The 18966-nt window shown below is 42.1% G+C and overlaps 1 protein-coding gene across 7 annotated transcripts in view; it reads left to right on the top strand.

Moving 5' to 3' along the window:
• mical2a (microtubule associated monooxygenase, calponin and LIM domain containing 2a) overlaps positions 1-18966 on the top strand; it is a 71843-nt gene that overhangs the window by 17229 nt on the left and 35648 nt on the right. For all 7 annotated transcript variants that reach the window (XR_014568956.1, XM_083759933.1, XM_083759932.1 and 4 more), the window contains exons 2-5: positions 3400-3791; positions 11887-12094; positions 12457-12573; positions 18025-18126. Coding sequence is in view for 6 of the 7 variants with exons in the window: in XM_083759933.1 (XP_083616059.1) it covers positions 3534-3791; positions 11887-12094; positions 12457-12573; positions 18025-18126 (685 nt within the window). In the remaining variant the exon portion in view is untranslated. The remainder of the gene's footprint in view (positions 1-3399; positions 3792-11886; positions 12095-12456; positions 12574-18024; positions 18127-18966) is intronic.

Raw genomic sequence — 18966 nt, 5'->3', positions numbered from 1 at the left:
TTGTATGGTACGTGCTGGGGACCACTCTGGTCTTTGTATGGTACGTGATGGGGACCATTCTGGTCTTTGTATGGTACGTGCTGGGGACCCCTCTGGCCTTTGTATGGTACGTGCTGGGGACCACTCTGGTCTTTGTATGGTACGTGTGGGGACCCCTCTGGTCTTTGTATGGTACGTGCTGGGGACCACTCTGGCCTTTGTATGGTACGTGCTGGGGACCACTCTGGTCTTTGTATGGTACGTGCTGGGGACCCCTCTGGTCTTTGTATGGTACGTGCTGGGGACCACTCTGGTCTTTGTATGGTACGTGTGGGGACCCCTCTGGTCTTTGTATGGTACGTGCTGGGGACCACTCTGGCCTTTGTATGGTACGTGTGGGGACCACTCTGGCCTTTGTATGGTACGTGCTGGGGACCACTCTGGCCTTTGTATGGTACGTGCTGGGGACCACTCTGGCCTTTGTATGGTACGTGCCGGTGTCTCCTCTTCTGGCAGAGTAACAAGAGTAACAGCAAAACAGGATGCAAAACATACAGGATCTTGACTGAGCAATACAATGTTGCATGTTAACTTTAGCATAGCTACAGATTCTTCTACTTTGGATCAACTATCTGAAATCAACCACAGTGTACTGATTATACAAGGCCAAACATTGAGCTTCAGTCATTAGAGATTTAAATCCAGTCTCTAAGTCAATAGTTAATTTAGTACTATATTTCAACATGTCGACTAGTAAAATAAATACATGCATCCCTATTTATTTTAAACACTACTGTTCTCATCTTCCCAAAACTCATAGCGCGCCACTCTGTGCCGCGCTATGAGCTTGTAGATCTGCTATTTTTCAATAGCTAAATTATAACCTAAAGCTTTAAAACACCAAAAGGGGTTCCCGCCCAGAATGGGTTAAGCACTATATGTTAGTGAAAATAGCCGATCTACAAGCTCAACGTGTTGCATCGCAATCAATTTTATTTATTTATTAGAAAATGTCTGTTTTGGAAACATTGCAGTAGAGCTGGCCCCAGCCTGACCTTCACATTGGCCCAGCCTATTCATCCTGACCTTCCCATTGGCCCAGCCCCATTCCTCTCCACAGGACAGTGGAATATCAAACGCAGACCGTTCTCAAACCGACAACGGAAACCATGGGCTCCACCCAAAGGAAACACACACATCATTTAAGTTAGAATATTACCATATTTGGCTGTATAGTTCTCTGCTGGCACAGAGTTTTCTAGCTTGGTAATAGTTACTGATTTGAGTAACCCTATAGAACACTAAATATTTATCATCAAAAATATATTGAAGTACAGCAACTTGAGGTACTCTTCTTTAATATTTCATCATAACTTTAAAAAAAAATCACACCTGTGTGAACCGAGTGGTGCAATTCCCCTCTCTCTCTCTCTCAGCACTACCCCTCTCTCTGTTTCTGGCACCCCCTACTGGTATTAATAAATGCACACACGCAGCATTACCCCGTGTTCCAATTTCACGCATGCGCACACCACTCGTGCTCTTGACTGATACACACGGACATTCCTGGTTGTAGGAGTGGTTGCACCACTCAAAAAAGGGGAAAAAAGCCCTATCATAGGAAGAAGAAGAAGAAGAAGAAGAAGAATCCTCATCCATTGTGGGTGTATAGGATTACTGAGTGGTGCAACCACTCCAAGGAACAGCAATGTCCGTGTTCACCTATGTGGCCATGAGCACCAGTATATGACTATGAGTACCAGTAGGGGCGCTGTTGTGCCAGAAACAGAGAGCGAGATAGTATTAGTGCTGCACTGTTGCCTGCTAAAGAGAGAGATAGAGAGGAGGGGGGGGGGGGGGGGGGAGTTGCACCACTCAGTTCACACAAGTGTGATTTTTCTCTATCGCTGAACACGGGTAGAAAACATCTGTAGAAAATAAACAGGGATGTGGGCAGGGAAACAACCCTAGTACCTTCCATGATGTCACTGAGCATCATGAAAGTTTCGCCCACCTCAGACATCAGCAACATTATGACAATTACAAAAATATAATTGTAGGTCTGCTATTTTTGAAAAATCGTGAAAATGCGGCACAAATCTTTGAATATATATTCTTTCAGAAGACTTTTTCTCATTTTGACGTCAGGCCTAAATGGTTAACAATGGTATTTGTATGCATGCCTATGCTGTAACTAAGTACTATATAAATATGAAGATAATGTTAGGGTGGAGTACTAAGCAGCCGTTCCTAATTACCAAGAGTAATGTAGGGTTGCATAATTCCAACTAATTTTAGAGAGGTGATTTGACTGAAATGAAATCCCTTTGTCTGTCTACAACACTACAGTACAACATGAGAGCAAGACATACTTGCTCTGCCTGCTTATCCACAGCCAGAGATACACGCTGGGAAAGAATGCTGCTTATCTCTAACAAATAGTGTTCTGGCTTTCTAGTAATCATAGTGGTGGTGCTGTACTGTACTGTATGGTGCTTACTGTATGGTGCTTTTCTAAGGTTTGAGAACGATTGTCTCATGGAATTACAGCGAATCATTCCAATTGTTGTTGTTATTCTTTCTTAAACACCTAAATCATATATACTTTGTTGCTCGTCAATAGCAAAAAAATAGCCGATCTGCAAACGCATGCATTCTGGGCTTCTGCTATTTTTGCTGAAAAGTATGTTGGCAGAATGCTTCCCTTTTATAACATGCCCAGAATAGGGACGCTAGGGTTCACGTGGTTACATGAAAAACTTCAACTACTATTTATTATATACAGTAATTGTTTTGGAGACAATTTGATTTCAACTGAGACACAATACTGTACATGCTATATAGAATGGCTCTTTACAAGTTCAAGTAGTTTTTCATTTAGGCTAAAAACAGCCTGCCATTTAAGATGCTATTAAACATGCATGGGAATGGTTTGAACCACATCAAGTTTTCTCATGTTTCTTTCTTACTTAATTATGTTCTAGGCTTGACGTCTTTTAGAATCTGTCAGTTACAGTGGGTGTGAGTTTGGTGTCTGTTTACACATTGAGATGTTCGAGATCAGTCAGGACTCGTAAAGAGTGCCATCTGTAAATTCCTTAAATTACACCAGTCAAATATGTTGTTTGCAATATGCTATTACAGGATGCAGCCATTCATCAAGAGATAAAGCACAGCTATGCTGTATTTTGCAGATATACAATATGCAATACATCACAGGCAGTATCAAATGGCCGCATGCTGAATGATCCAATGAATTGGCCTCCAACAAGTAAAATGATCCAATGGATCTGGAATGGTCCTCTGATGCTAATAATAGACCAAGAGAAAACATCAGTTGCCAAAAGCCATATGTGAACTAAAGGATTCCTTGCTTTTTAAGGATTACATCAGACCCTTTTATTTTCTTTCTCCCCGCAGGCTGGGCATGACTGGAGGGGCTACGCAGAGGGTGTAGCTACCAGCTACAGGGACAGCTGGTGGTGGAGACTGCCGACCCAAGTCTCACACAAGTCTCCAAAAAGAATACTCCTCGGCTGTCCTTCTCTGGTAAGATGGAGGAGATCGAGGAGGAGAGGGAGGAGAGGGAGCTGTTTGAGAACTTCGTCCAGGCCTCCACCTGTAAGGGTACACTGCAGGCCTTCAACCTCCTGTGTAGCCAGCTGGACCTGGACCCTCTGGACAACACCACCTTCTACAGCACGCTGAGGACCAGGGTCACCTCCTGGAAGGCCAAGGCACTGTGGAGCAAGCTGGACAAGAGGATGGGTCACAAGGAGTACAAGAAAGGCCAAGCTTGTGTGGGAACCAAGGTGAGCAAAGTGATCTCTTGTGATGTGAATTATCCACAGTAAACGGTACCCCGTTTTAAGGGGTAAATAAATCATTTGTCTGGAAAATAAATTTGTGTTTAAAATATCGTGAAAAATCGTATTGTGAACCTCATATCGTGATACGCATCGTATTGTGAGTTGAGTGTATCGTTACATGAGTAACGCGTTGTGTGTATCGTTGCATTACGTTCAATTGATTGGAATCAGAATGAACAGCAAAACTGATTGCAGCCAATAGTATTTGGGCTGCAACTCTGAATAATGAATTATAGCCTTAAAGTCCATAGGGCAACAGATCGTGTTGCTTCATCACTTTAACCTCTAGCTGTCGAGATGCATCAGATCAGCTTCAATCTACTCACTCACTACAGCTGGCCTGTTGTTAACAACATGAACCCTAGCGTCGTTGCTCTGGGGAGAATGTTCTACGAAGATAGCCGATCTACAAGCTCACATGTCGACGCAGAGCTTGTAGATAAACTGTGTTCACTGAAGAGATATGGTGTAGAGCAGTGGTTCCCAAAGTGGGGTCCGGGGACCCCCAGGGGTACTTGAGGGAGTTCCAGAGGGTCCCCAGCTAAATGATCGTTTGTAGATAAACTGTGTTCACTGAAGAGATATGGTGTGTAGAGAGGGGAAAAAGGAGGGGTCCTATAGACCCCTGGGGACTCCGGTCAACAAAGTGTATAGGGTAAGGTTTAAGTACTATACAATGCTTTGCACTGACACTGCAGTTCACGGGCCGGCGCAAAGCTATACAGTTCCCTCTGTCAGTCAAGCTGTGTTTTTATTGCACAGAGAAACAGACAGCATCACTCAGCAAGTGTGATTATTTGCCCTAGGGTTGTCCTGCTGGTGTTTTTTATGGGCTACTCCTCAAAGGCTGGAGCCGGGCCCAGATTGTTATATTATATTAACATGCATTTTCAGTGCCTCTCAGATAGAGCTATGTTTTTACAAGTCTAGCTTGATTCATTCAAGCCACAACAAAGTTGTAATTAAGCTTTCAGTAGAAAATGCGTGATAGTACCGGTGCCAAAGTAACAATGTACCATTGTAGTAAACCTGCTGTTAGCTGGACAGGCACTAGTGTATTACGTGTACATTTCTCAGATTTGCTGTAATTGTGTTACATACGTGAATGGATATTCTTCTTTTCCTTCAGTATATGAGCACTCTGCCTGTTTTAATTGTTGTACAGGCCATGAGCCACAACTTGATAAAGGATTTATGTCTTCACAAGTTCACAACACAAGGAGAGGGTGACGTAAATGATGGCTCATGGTTTTATTGGTGCTGTGCTTTGTTCTCACAGTGAAAGATGTGATATCATTCGCCACACAACCTCCAAATTCCTGCTGGAACAGCAATCTGTATAGGATGTGATGTCACCCCTGCTTTATGACCTGATACAGCTGGCTTTAATGCCACTGACGCACACACCCGGTAGTTTTCTGAATCATGAGGGTTTTATTTTTTATTTGTAATACTTATACTAGTGATATTATTAACTTATATAATCTTCAAAATAGCATAGCGGTAATGCTTCAGAGCTGAGTGATGCTCGGAAAAGACCCACCATTTGTTTTCATTACTCTGTAACAGAGTGTATGCTTTTGTAATAATGTGCTCTGCAGCTTTGGGGTCAGGGAGAGAGTGGAGAGAGAGGGGGAACGTTTCCAGGGCGGGGCGCCCGGGGGCGGGGCGCGGGGGGCCCGGGGATGCTGGACAGTATCAGACAGTGCAAGGAAACTATTTGAACCCACTCAGTCCTGGAAGCCATTTGCAACGGAGACAGTTAATCTCAGCAAACACATCTTTGATGTTTGTCATCTGCCTTACATGATGTGTGTGCATACTACAGTAGTGTGAAATTGTCGTTTTGAAATATCTCAAATTCTTTTGTATAGGTTATTAATACCGCGTCTAATACTTTCCAAACAAGAAATTATTATTAATGATATTTGTCAGGTGAAAGAAGCGCTGTCTCTGTTGTGTTCTCCCCCCCCCCCCCCCCCCCGACACCATATCAGTATGATTATTATTTTAGTAACGTGTATGTTTGTGTGGCACAACCTAGCGCGAGTCGCGCCTTGAGGCCGTTGTTGTTGTTTGCATTCGTTTCCGACGTTCTATGCGTGGTTCAATGACTGTGTTTTGTTGTGGCTTTGCATTGGCTACGCTGCGGCTGTTTCAGCCGCGTTTGGTGTCAGATAACTGTAGTATGCGCCGTGTCGGTTTGAGCCCTTCCTTCCCCGTCACCCCGCGAGTGTGACTGTGATCGCTGCTCTGCACTGTCTGTCTGTCTGTCTGTCTGTCTGTCTGTCTGCAGCCCGCGTGGCTGCCAGGGATATCTGCCTCTCCCCTTCCCTTTGGCCAGAAGCTGTCCCATTGGCTAGAAGCAGCCAATCACGACTAGTATAGGTGGCGATCTTGTCGTCTAGATTTCATGAGTATTCACTAGTAAGGTTTCACCTGACAAACAACATACTTCCACTGTAGATTCCTCTGAGCTAGGACCTTCCTGTTCATATTGAGCTTTCCTCAATATTCCATGGCAATAAATCTCTCAATCTGGTGTGTTCAACCAGTAATTGAAACAATATGTGTAATCAAAATAGTATAGTACTACTAGGGCCCTTACCCGTTCTATATGAACAGGAAATGATGTACAGTGTGGGTAATGTGATATATATTAATAGGTTACATTGTTTGGGAGGGAATTGTTAAAGGATGATGTTGGCGTTGCCCCAAAGCGTGCAGCAGTGTTGCTCTAAGGAAGGGCTTAGACAGCTTCCACTTTTCAACAGTTTTTCTTAAATTTAATGCTCAACTGTAAGATGGAACTGTAAAAATGGATCTATAAGCTTCACTGGATGGTTAGTGACTCCCTTTACAAACAATATTATGGTCAGAAGTTTTTGGTTAAAGTCTACAGTATTGGTCTGAGACCAATGCCCATACAGTAAACTCCTCATTGTTAATTTAACACTGCATGTACAAATGTCAATAATAAACCTTTACAGGTTAATTTGGTTCAATGATTACACTCTTGAGTTAAATGAACACAGTTCATTTCACTGTGTGTAGACCTGGCATTGCTCTTGATGTATTCATCACCATCATGACATTCTAAATGGCTGTCTTTGTGGCCAGATAGTTGCCTCTTGCCAGTTCATGTTAGGCAACCCAGGTGGTGTTATACCGCTGATTGACTAACTACCGGTGCCTTAGGCATGGCTGCTTACTGTAGTTAGACAAAGGAAGGCATACCATCATCATTATCAACAACAACAACAACAACAGCAGCAACATGTCAGGTTAAGTCAGAATACACATTGGCCCAGAGTTTAGTTTAGTTGGTCTGTCTGTGCTTTGGTTTTGACTGACGGATATAGGGTTCTGTAATTAAACGGAGATGAGGGGAAAGGTGACCTGAGGGCAGGCAGAGCCGTGCCGTCATAAAGGCCACAGGTGGAGGAGCTGATAGGATGTGTGTGTGTCCTGACTCAGCAGACGTATGCGGAGCGAGCCCTGACAGGAAGCCCTCATATGTGGAATAACACATCAGAGCGTGGAACCGCTCTAAAAACCAACGAATCATTTCTGGTCGCACCATGGACACGGATTAAACAAACCAAAACATCAAATCCACACATTGTGAGATTTATGGTTTGGGAACATTGTTTTTTATCTCGTCTTCACACGCCAGATTGTAGTGCACGAATAATCACCCTTCAGTTGAAAAAAACGAGCCGTACTAAGGGCCGATTCATACTTTAGGACGGTACCCCGGCCCCCCGAACCTCAAATGACGTCACATTGTAGGCTCTACAGAGCCGAACCCACTTTTATTCGGCTCTAAAATAGGAGTATGAATTGGCCCTTAGACGGCAAACGGCCCTGTCCAGGTAGCGCGGCCAGCACCTGTGTTTGGCTCACACCTGCCCCGAAATATGATAAATACCCCATCTGTCTACGCTGCAGCTTGAAACACATCTGTCTACACGCTGCAGCTTGAAATGTTCTTCTCCATCCCTGACGCCATCCTCTGATAACACACTAGGGTTTTTATCATGCTCGCAAAGTAAGAAAATAAAATGACTTAATAAGCCCAATTTATTTTTATTGCTGGGTGGGTGCAGCAGACCTTGTAGGGAGTGATCTGGGATTTCTGTCAGCTGGCAACACAGTGCTCTCTAAACCCTGGAAGAAAGCTCTCTCCGCTCAGAGCTGTGACTCACTTAGAGCCCCGATGGAGGGTTAAGCGGCGGAGAGGAGAGCATGAAAGGGAAGCTGTGGGTCGCACACGGGACACGCGTGTAGATCTGCACAAGCATGACGAGGTCCACAGAGGCCACGGCAGGTACGGTACTGAAACATGAGTTGTCACAATATTGACACGGCATAGCGTGTTCCATGGAGTTCCCACTGTTTTAACCCATTTTGGGCGAGAACCCCTTTCGGTGTTAGCATTATGTTATGCTTTAGCTATTGAAAAATAGCAGATCTACAAGCTCGTAGCGCGCCACCGAGTGGCGCGCTACGAGCTTGTAGGTCTGCTATTTTTGAAAAATCGAAGAACGACTGACATAGAAACATAGCTTTTTCAGAAAACTGTCAGGATGTAGAAGACAATTTTAGAATCTGATCTCAGGTCAGAATGCTTTAATTATGTTGCCAGCCCTTTATCTATTCTGCATGGGGTGCATTTAAGTTGTCGCACCACCAGTGGTAAGCTCTTGATTCTGTTTCACTGAGTGAGTTTAATGAATTATTTTTAGGGAAGGACACACGAGGCAGGAGTCACTCCTGGAAAAAAGTTAAAAGGAACCTGAAGGTTTATGGAAACAGAAAGCCTGTGTTGACCACAGCATGCACTGTCTGACTCCGGAGGAATTTGGTTTAAAGTGAATCTTCGAAAAAAGATTAAAGACACATCTATCTACCGTAATTTCCGGACTATAAGCCGCGGCTTTTTACCCATGATTTGAACCCTGCGGCTTATACAACGGTGCGGCTAATCTATGGATTTTTACAGCTAACGCAGAGCCATCTCAGGCTCTGAGCTAACGTAGCTGCGGCTTATAGTCCGGTGCGGCTTATAGTCCGGTGCGGCTTGTATATGGGATTTTCCCTAAATCTATCTATCTATCTATCTATCTATCTATCTATCTATCTATCTATCTATCTATCTATCTATCTATCTATCTATCTATCTATCTATCTATCTATCTATCTATCTATCTATCTATCTATCTATCTATCCCTCTCGCAGCCCAATTTTTAGTTTTTATTATTTATTTTAATTTAAATTTAAATTTTCCAACCAAGGTTCATGTTTTAGGTTGTTATTAGACAAAAATGGAAAAAGAACCACGCTCATCCGCTGAAAAAACTTAAGAGAGGTGCTGGAGCCACAAAGGTTATTAGAGAAAGTAAAAAATGAGTTGACAATTTCTCATTTTCTGCTTTATTTCGTTTTTAGCGATTTTAGCTATTTTTGACAGGCGGGCGTGGGCATTCGAAGTGGCTGAATATGTCTTTTTACAAAATTGTTATTTGCTATAGTCCTACTAGACCCCAGGAAATAACAGATCACGGGATCTATTGAATGTGAAGGGGGAGGTGACAAACCTATGACACAGATTATGGCAAACCGCTTCACATTCAGTAGATCCTGTGATCTTTTGTGGCCAGATGCAATTTCCTGATAATTTTCCAAATAACAATTTTGTAAAAAGACATATTTAGCCACTTATAATGCCCTGCCTGTCAAAAATAGCTAAAATCGCTAAAACGAAAGAAAGCAGCAAATGAAAAAGATTATTAACACTCATCTTGTACTTTCTCTAGTAACAACCTAAAACATGAACCTTGGTTGGAAAAACAAAGTTGTCCTTTAACCTGCTGGCTCAACACCAAACAATGCCTAATCCTAAAACACTGTAAACCTATTCTAAGGCTGGAGAAACGCTTTCTTAACCATAGAAAGCCTCACTATGTCCATTTCGTCAAATTCTGCTATTACTGGATTCATGAGTACCATTGGATATGAAAAGAGAGAGGGGGAAGGAGGTATGCTGCTAATTGATTATTTTATTCTCCTTTCCAAAGAATGAAGTCATATTTGAATCATACATTCTCAGACAGATGTTGTAACCACCAAAAACTGACTTCATGCATATTTGAGGTAGACGGATGCATGAGTAATGCTTTTGATATGGAAAGACTATAATAACAGTTTTCGGTAATTAAGGTATGGGTAACCATACTTCTGCGAAGGGGATTTGACTTCACATCTATCTTCACCACTAATAATTTAAGCTCCCATTACACTTCTTCATCTTCTACACAAAGCAGCCAAGAAGTAGCTTTGGTCTCTTGACAGTTTCATGTTTTTGTGGGAAGTATTTTAAATGAATTATGGTCGTAATATAATTAGTCCTAGTGCAATAATAAATCACTGGATTTAAAAGCAGTTCTCATTTTATCACCTATTTTAAATCACCTACAGCAGTGGGTTTTCAACCAGTGGTCCGGGGACCACTAGTGGTCCTTGAGTGGGTTCCAGGTGGTCCCCAGCTAAATGATGGAGAGTTGTCTAACAAAATGGACCCTTATTACGGTATATCTTTAACTCTTGAGAGTTAAAGATACGGGTCCATTTATATTTTATAATTTTTACAATTATGTAAAATAATTGTTATTTCAACTGCCTGTTAACTCTCCTAATGGTACCAACATCGATACATCTACATTTTATCATTTTATCCAATGACCAACGACAACAGAATTCTTTAGTTTCGGGTGTGTAAGTCAAAATCTCATCAAGTGGTTCCGTGGTGGTCCGTGGGTCAAAAGCTGAATAAATAATGGAGCTGAATGAAATATGAAAAAGTATGAAAACCACTGACTTACAGTAGGTGACAAAGATGTTTTGGTGTTTTAAACACTTATAATTTAGCTATTGAAAATAGCAGATCTACAAGCTCATAGAGCTTGTACGAGCTTGTACGAGCTTGTAGGTCTGCTATTTTTGAAAAATCGTGAAAATGTGCCTTAAATCTTTGAATATATATTCTTTCAGTGTTTCAGTTTTTAACTCAAATCTTTTCCTTCTGGAGGGTTCCTGGAACAACATATTTTCAGATGGGGGTCGGGCGGCATAGTACATATCATTTTTGGGGTCCTTGACATGAAATATTGAGAACCACTGATATAGAAACATGAGGATTTTCAGGAAAAAAATACATTTTAAAAAAGGCATTTTTTTAATTTCGACGTCAGGCCTAAATGGGTTAAGTTTGATAAAGATTGATCCGACCTGTCCCTCCACAACCTGCAGTAGAACATTGCACTGTGAATCTGCGTGCTAGTGCTATGAAGAAGATGATATCTCCAAAGCGCCTCCAGCAGATAAAACCCTGTTTGTGGACAGACTGGACACAAACGGGCCGTAGATCAAAGTCCTCCATAAGTTTGTAGCGTTCTCTGTCTGGCGGTGCGTTAGCCTCTGGGTAAACCAGTGCGTGCCACTCGGCAGTGGGCGGTAATTCAAACACATGCAGTTTGAACATCCCAAAGCTTGCGGGGCTGTAACCACGGCGACCATAAATCCCATGGCCCGAGAACTCTGATGTTACATAAAAAAATCACACCCATGTGAAGTGAGGGGCGCTCTTATCATACATCATCTCATTCCGGGCCAATCACAATTTTCTCACGTTTGTCTTCAATGTTTGTGTTTACGTAATGTTTGTTACACAAACAACAAAAAAATGGCTCCAGCCACTGAGGAGAAGGGGGCAGAATTGACAGGTTTTGAGGACAGAAATTCTGAGGTTTGCTAGGATTGTGGTTGCTGTGCAATCTGGCTCTTCTTTCACTATCTCTCTCTTTCTTTCAATTCGACTACCTAGAGAGCTAGGCTCTGTTTGAGGATTCTTCCTTTAAAAGTAAGAGTTTTTCCAGTAGGGTCTTGACCTGCTCTATAATGTAAAGTGTGATTTGGTTTGGAGCTATATTAGAAATCAAATTGACACATGACTTTTGTCTGTTCGTCTCTTTTTAGTGCCTGGTCATCGGAGGAGGCCCGTGTGGTTTGCGAACAGCCATTGAATTGGCCCTAATGGGGGCCAAAGTGGTGGTGATTGAGAAGAGGGACTCCTTCGCTAGGAATAATGTGCTGCACTTGTGGCCCTTCACCATTCAGGACCTGCGGGGCCTGGGGGGCAAAAAGTTCTACGGCAAGTTCTGTGCCGGTACCATCAACCACATCAGTAAGTGTCAAGTGTCATAAATCTTTGAATATATATTCTTTCAGAGTGAAAGTTTTTAACTCAAATCTTTGCTTCTGGGGGGTTCTTGGAACAACGTATTTTCAGATGGTGGTCGGCGGCATATTAAATATAATTTTTGGGGTCCTTGACATGAAATATTGAGATCCACTGATATAGAAACATGAGGTTTTTCAGAAAAAAATACATTTTAAAAAGATTTCTTTTAAATTTCAACGTCAGGCCTAAATGGGTTAATAATTACAAAACTATTTTAGTTACTTCTAAGCTATAGCTGGAAATGGGTTGCTTACAGTATGCTCTTCTTTCATCTTAAACTGACCTGTGATCATAATCTCTGCTAGGTATTCAGCAGCTGCAGTTGATGCTGTTAAAGGTTGCCCTCCTCGTTGCTGTGGAGTTTCACATCAATGTGGAATTCGTCAAGCTGCTGGAACCTCCAGAAGACCAGGAGAATGAAGGTATTCATTATTAGCCCATGCAAAAACTAATTCTGAATGTAGCCTTTCTTATTTTTTGTCTTTGATTCTGTACCTGCACTAGATGCGCCCAGACCTCTGTTTATGCTATGGTGTCTCATGTCTGCTGTTAATAATAATAATAATAAGCTCTATTTATATAGCACCTTTCATACAGGGTTGCAGTTCAAAGTGCTTCACAGGCAGGACATACATCAAGTGCTTTACAGTTAGGTCATATAGGTTAAATCAAACACAATACAAGACAAGACAGTGACTGTGCATAAAGTCAGACATAGGCATGAGAAGGTCCAGCATTTAAGATATTTGTTAAGAGAAAAAAAAAATATATATATATATATATATAATAACAATAAAATACATGATGGGAAGCCTCAATAAAGTGCTACGGTAGGGTGGAGAAGGCTAATCTGAAGAGGTGTGTTTTCAGTTTGTGTTTGAAAATGTTGGTGGCCTCTCTGATTGCCAGAGGAATTGTATTCCATAATTTTGGTGCATAAAAAGAGAATGCGGCCTCTCCTATTTTCTCTTTGTGGTTTATTTTTTCCTTTTGTGGTTAGTAAACCTGCTGTTGAGGATCTTAATGTTCTAGATGGAGTGTATGGTGGTAAGAAATCTGTTATGTATGCAGGGCCTTGGCTGTTGTCCTGTATTGTTTGTATTGCTGTAAACCACTACTCTTGCTGTAAACCTAATTGCCCTTCTGGGACATTAGTAAATACCTTTAACCTTGAACCTTGAACCTAATGCTCTAGAACTGACAGTTTTATGATACAGGAATTTGTGATTTATTTAAGGTACAGTACTTATTGCAGTTAGAAACCTCACAACTAGTTCCTATATCGGTTAAATAGTTTCCTCTTCTACACTTCCCTAATAGTCTCAAACTTCACCTTTTGCACTAACATGGAACTAGCTGTTAAATGACAAAAGGGTAGACAATAAGCCTAGGCTTCAGTCTATACCTTTTTTTCCAGAATAAGAAAGAAAAAATCACACCTGTGTGAACCGAGTGGTGCAATTCCCCCCCCCCCTCTCTCTCTCTCTCTCTCTCTCTCTCTCTCTCTCTCTCTCAGCACTACCCCTCTCTCTGTTTCTGGCACCCCCTACTGGTATTAATAAATGCATGCACGCAGCATTACCCCGTGTTCCAATTTCACGCATGCGTACACCACTCGTGCTCTTGTTGACTGATACACACGGACATTCCTGGTTGTAGGAGTGGTTGCACCACTCAAAAACTGTGATGAACTAAGAATGTTTTTTGTATGGAAAAAAAACCCATAAACTAACTAGACAAAGTGCCAATCGGCACAGGTCTCCACCAGGGCAGGTCAGGTTGTGGCCTCATGGTGGCGCTATAACAGGCTGTTGAGGAAGATTTGGGCCGGAGGTTCGTGTTGGAGGGATGCAGGTACAATGTTTTTCCATGTGTGCATACATAAGTTGTATACAGATCGATGCAGTTATAGCTAAAAACAGGAATTGGCCTGTTATAGCGCCACCGTGAGGCTGATTTTGAGGAAAAAATTGTGGCATGTCGTCCTCGGCCTAGTGAAAATGTGCGTGTATAATTTAACGGAAATTGCACACTGTGTTTGTGATTTGTGGCCTTTTTTCGAAATGGACGAATCGTGTGAGCTTTGGAAGCCAATCTAACCAATCAGGATGGAAGATGGGAAATGGTGGCGCTCCGTGTTGATCACATGACTATGGAGATAGTGTATACCGATTTGCGTGAAATTTGGATAAAATCTGAAGGAGTAATAATAGAAAATGTGTTTTACATATGTCGGCCTCCTGGTGGCGCTATAAAGAGCAGAAGATGTGAAAAATTCCAGGCAAAGGTTTTTCCTTGGCCTCTAGGGAGTTGGCATACAAAGTTATCCACAGATCCGTGCAGTTAGAGGTAAAATCACTTTTCGGCCAGTTATAGCGCCACCTTGAGTCTGAGTTGAAATTGTTCATGTGGCATTTCGAATGTGGGTGCACAATTTCACGGAAATCACGCGATGTGTTCATGATTTGCAGCATTTTGTTTGAAACTGAGCACTCCTGTGAACTTTGGAAGCCAATCTTAACCAATCAGGATGGAGTCTGAGAAATCTGAAAAACCGGTTTCGTTGAATGGCTCTAGAGAGACTGTGTACCAATTTGCGTGATGTTTGGACAAAATCTGTAGGTGTACTGTGCAAAAACTTGTTTTGCACAAAGCGGCCTCCTGGTGGCGCTATAACAGGCCGTTCTGGAAAGTTTGGGGCAGAGGTTCATCGTTGGCATCCAGGGAGTGTGTGTGCAAAATGTGGCATCGAGCGGGTTAACGGTGGCCGAGATTAGCTGCTCACGGACACACGGACGGACGGACACACGGACACACGGACGGACGGACGGACACACGTACGGACGGAGTGCAAAACATACTCTCCCCACATGCCTTCGGCCTGGTGGAGACAATAAACAAAATTTTAGTTGCAATACCTTTTACTGCACTCAGGGTAACATTAGGTTAAGTAACCATATAGAGCCATTACTGTTTGTCAGAATGGAGATGGTTGGCCAGCTGAACTGCATGACTGTATGCTTGACCTCCTCCCCCACAGAACTCTGCACTAAAGTTCACATGCTGCCGTCCAGCGTTGTCTCAAACTGCAATGTCGATACAAAGATACCAACAAGAGCCTTTCCTATATTTAGAAACAAACCTTTAGCTGTGACATGACGGAATGCATTTTCCATGTGGTGATATTACACAACAGACTACAGTACAATATAGTTTATTGTAGGACATTGGCACATGTGGGTGCAGGCTTTAACCACAAGCATGACGCAAAGCATGTCATACCAACGCATGTCATACCAACGCATGGCATACTAAAGCATGTCATACCAACGCATGGCATACTAAAGCATGTCATACCAACGCATGGCATACTAAAGCATGTCATACCAACGCATGTCATACTAAAGCATGTCATACCAACGCATGGCATACTAAAGCATGTCATACCAACGCATTGCATACTAAAGCATGTCATACCAACGCATGTCATACTAAAGCATGTCATACTAAAGCATGTCATACCAACGCATGTCATACTAAAGCATGTCATACTAAAGCATGTCATACTAAAGCATGTCATACTAAAGCATGTCATACTAAAGCATGTCATACCAACGCATGTCATACTAAAGCATGTCATACCAACGCATGTCATACCAACTCATGTCATACTAAAGCATGTCATACCAACGCATTGCATACTAAAGCATGTCATACCAACGCATGTCATACTAAAGCATGTCATACCAACGCATGTCATACTAAAGCATGTCATACTAAAGCATGTCATACCAACGCATGTCATACCAACTCATGTCATACTAAAGCATGTCATACCAACGCATTGCATACTAAAGCATGTCATACTAAAGCATGGCATACTAAAGCATGTCATACCAACGCATGTCATACCAACTCATGTCATACTAAAGCATGTCATACCAACGCATTGCATACTAAAGCATGTCATACTAAAGCATGTCATACTAAAGCATGTCATACCAACTCATGTCATACTAAAGCATGTCATACCAACGCATGTCATACCAACTCATGTCATACTAAAGCATGTCATACCAACGCATTGCATACTAAAGCATGTCATACTAAAGCATGGCATACTAAAGCATGTCATACCAACGCATGTCATACTAAAGCATGTCATACCAACGCATGTCATACTAAAGCATGTCATACTAAAGCATGGCATACTAAAGCATGTCATACCAACGCATGTCATACTAAAGCATGTCATACCAACGCATGTCATACTAAAGCATGTCATACTAAAGCATGTCATACCAACGCATTGCATACTAAAGCATGTCATACCAACGCATGTCATACCAACGCATGTCATACTAAAGCATGTCATACCAACGCATGTCATATTAAAGCATGTCATACCAACGCATGTCATACCAACGCATGTCATACTAAAGCATGTCATACCAACGCATTGCATACTAAAGCATGTCATACCAACGCATGTCATACTAAAGCATGTCATACCAACGCATGTCATACTAAAGCATGTCATACTAAAGCATGTCATACTAAAGCATGTCATACCAACGCATTGCATACTAAAGCATGTCATACCAACGCATGTCATACTAAAGCATGTCATACTAAAGCATGTCATACTAAAGCATGTCATACCAATGCATGTCATACTAAAGCATGTCATACTAAAGCATGTCATACCAACGCATGGCATACTAAAGCATATCATACCAACGCATGTCATTCTAAAGCATGTCATACTAAAGCATGTCATACCAACGCATGTCATACTAAAGCATGTCATACCAACGCATGTCGGGAGCGACGGGTGATTTCAGCATGTCAGACCTTTTGGTTTGTGGGATAAGCGTGCGCACCCCGCCCCCGGCACATATCCAACCACAGCATTAAATATATACTACTATAGAGCGTCGCAGTCCCGCCCCCTCGAGAGACCCAGAAAATAAATCCCCCTTCATTTTCCTCATAGACATTTCAGAAAGTATTTATTTAAAGACGTTTACGCCGCGGACAACGCCAACTCTTGTCGTGACAAATCATGACAATAAACACAATGTTTTGGGCCAAACAAAGAAAACGGCAGGTTACAACACTTTTTTTGTTGTTTTTCTTCTTTGTAATTATTTGTTTGGTCCAAAATATTGTGTTTATTGTCATGATTTGTCATGACTCACTCAAGTTGGCTTCGTACGACGCTTAAAAGGTCTATAAATAAATACTTTGTGAAATGTCTATGGGAAAAATGCATTGGGAATTATTTCCTGGGCCTGGCGTCGTCATGACTGCGACGCTCTATAGCATATATATAGCATTTTATTTTGTAGTGTGGTGTTTACATTCTGCGTGGTGGATCATAGCAGCTCAATGCTTTATTTATAGTTTGTTGTTTGAAGATGCATAAATCAGGCTTTAGTCTTCTATATGCTGACCTACAGTATGTATTATGTAACTAAATGTATCCAGATGTTTTGGTTCCATCCAAGGCCATTTCTTCTCTTGCGTCACATGGTTGTTACGTCTTCAAAATGTTTATTTTGTTGTTCTTTCTTTTCTTCTGCTTTTTCTCCTAATGAATGAAAAGACACTTTTTACTCTAGTGTAACTAAAGTCATAACATTTATTCATTCTTTTTACTCTAGTGTAACAAACAAATATAACTGCAAAACAAACAAGCAAGATATGCAATCCGTTTACTTGTACCTTCTAACCCTACAGTACCTTGTACTTGTTGTACTCTGCCTGTGCTGTGTGCTGACAATATGCGTTTGTCTCTCTCTCTCTCTCTCTCTCTCTCTCTCTCTCTCTCTCTCTCTCTCTCTCTCTCTCTCTCTCTCACACACACACAGACATTGGCTGGAGGACAGAGATCCGACCAGCTGACCACCCAGTGTCTAACTTTGACTTTGACGTGGTGGTGGGGGCCGATGGACGTAGAAACACCCTGGATGGTGAGATGAATGGTCTAACTTTGTATGAGGGGGAGGGGGGCAGTCGAAACACAGCCGAAAGCCGCACAACACAAATGTGTCAAACCATGTGACTTCCATTGGAAATGCATTGGGGCAAGATGTAAACAAACCCTTTCATACATCTAGCATGCATCAATGTTGTATGCTAGATGCAAAGCAAAGGAAAGGTACTATGTTTACCCAGGGTAACTGGACTAAGGAAAGGAAAGGTACTATGTTTACCCAGGGTAACTGGACTAAGGAAAGGAAAGGTACCATGTTTACCCAGGGTAACTGGACTAAGCTCAAGAACTTTGTTTACAGCCAGGCCCTGCTCATAGAACATTTCATGGTAGGGGTTCAATGCCTTGCTCAAGGGCACTTCAGCAGTGGTAATTTTAACATGCCGGTCCGGGGATACGAACTGGCGACCTTCCGATATCAAAACCGCTCCACAAACCGTTCGGCCACCGCTGCCTCACAAGGTGTGAGTCAGGCCATAGGTGATTTCACTCCCCCACACAAACACACACACTTTGATCACCCGTTAGTTCCGTTTGGAACCTAGTGCCACCCCTGACAATAACAACAAGTAACAACAACCGGCGTTCACAGCACAGGACACTGCAAGGCTGCAAGTTTATTTACCTAATTGCTGCTGCCGTAGTTCAGTCTGATGCCTTTTATTTTTTCATATCCTGAACCGTGTTGGGCAATATTACTTAATAGAGTAATATGTTTACTTTACTTATTACTCCTTAGAAAAAGTAATAACATTACATTACTTATTACTTGGAATCAAGAGTAATATAGTTACATATTACTTTATATTACTTTTCA

Source organism: Protomyctophum parallelum, assembly GCF_964188405.1.
Source record: "Protomyctophum parallelum genome assembly, chromosome: 2".
Classification (NCBI taxonomy): Eukaryota; Metazoa; Chordata; class Actinopteri; order Myctophiformes; family Myctophidae; genus Protomyctophum; species Protomyctophum parallelum.
The sequence above is the reverse complement of the archived record's forward strand: the minus strand, read 5'-3'. Positions and strand labels throughout refer to the sequence as shown.